The sequence below is a fragment of the Myotis lucifugus genome, unplaced genomic scaffold, assembly GCF_000147115.1.
Source record: "Myotis lucifugus unplaced genomic scaffold, Myoluc2.0 scaffold_853, whole genome shotgun sequence".
Lineage (NCBI taxonomy): Eukaryota > Metazoa > Chordata > Mammalia > Chiroptera > Vespertilionidae > Myotis > Myotis lucifugus.
In genome coordinates this window covers 17,673-18,460 of record NW_005871901.1, presented here as the reverse complement: position 1 = coordinate 18,460, position 788 = coordinate 17,673, and the positions used below count along the sequence as shown (strand labels likewise).

At 52.2% G+C, this 788-nt stretch overlaps 1 protein-coding gene across 1 annotated transcript in view; it reads right to left on the bottom strand.

Annotated features, from left to right (window-relative positions):
- Positions 1–646: 646 nt before the first annotated feature.
- Positions 647–788, bottom strand: part of GPA33 (glycoprotein A33) — a gene marked incomplete at its 5' end in the record, with an annotated part of 11,089 nt that continues 10,947 nt past the window's right edge. Inside the window, one exon of the mRNA XM_006106576.1 lies at positions 647–729. Coding sequence (XP_006106638.1) covers positions 647–729 — 83 coding nt within the window. The remainder of the gene's footprint in view (positions 730–788) is intronic.

Sequence of the window (788 nt, the reverse complement as noted above, 5' to 3'; positions counted from 1 at the left end):
CGCCAGACACCATTCATTCAACAAACATCTATCCAGCGTCAACACATGCCAGGCCACAGATAAGATCCGAGGCTGAAACCGACCATGGTAGTGACGTACCTGTGACAGGTGCTGGGACAGGAGGACACAGGGACCACAGGAAGGGGCGTGGAGGAGAGGACCTTGAACGTGAGGCAGGAGAGACAATGTCAGAGTCAAGAGCTAACTGGAGCGAGCACCAGGGTAAGAGGCTCTCTGCTCTGCTCCTCTCCGACGGCTGTGGCACGAGGTGGCTTCTTCCCGCACTCTGAGGGGCGCCGCTTGGGCTTCACAGCGAGAGCATGTCACCTCTTCCTTGAAGCTGACTCCCAGGCCTACTGGCTCCCCACCTTGTGGTCCTGTCCTGGCACACACAGTGGGACCCCCAGAATCTGGCCCTCTGCTGCCCTTGCCTGGCCCGTCACCAAGGAAACAGAAGAGGCCTGTGGGAGGTGGGCACAGATGCACAGACGCAAGCTCCACCCTCGTGGGAACCAAATCCACACCAAAATCTGTATCAAATCCACACCAAAATCCACATCAAAATCCACATCAAATCCACACCAAAATCCACATCAAATCCACACCCAAATCCACATCAAATCCACACTGAAATCCACACCAAAGTCTATATCAAATCCACATTGAAATCCACATCGAAATCCACACCAAAATCCACATCGAAATCCACACCAAAATCCACACCAAAATCTATATCAAATCCACACCAAAATCCACATCAAATCCACACCAAAATCCACATCGAAATC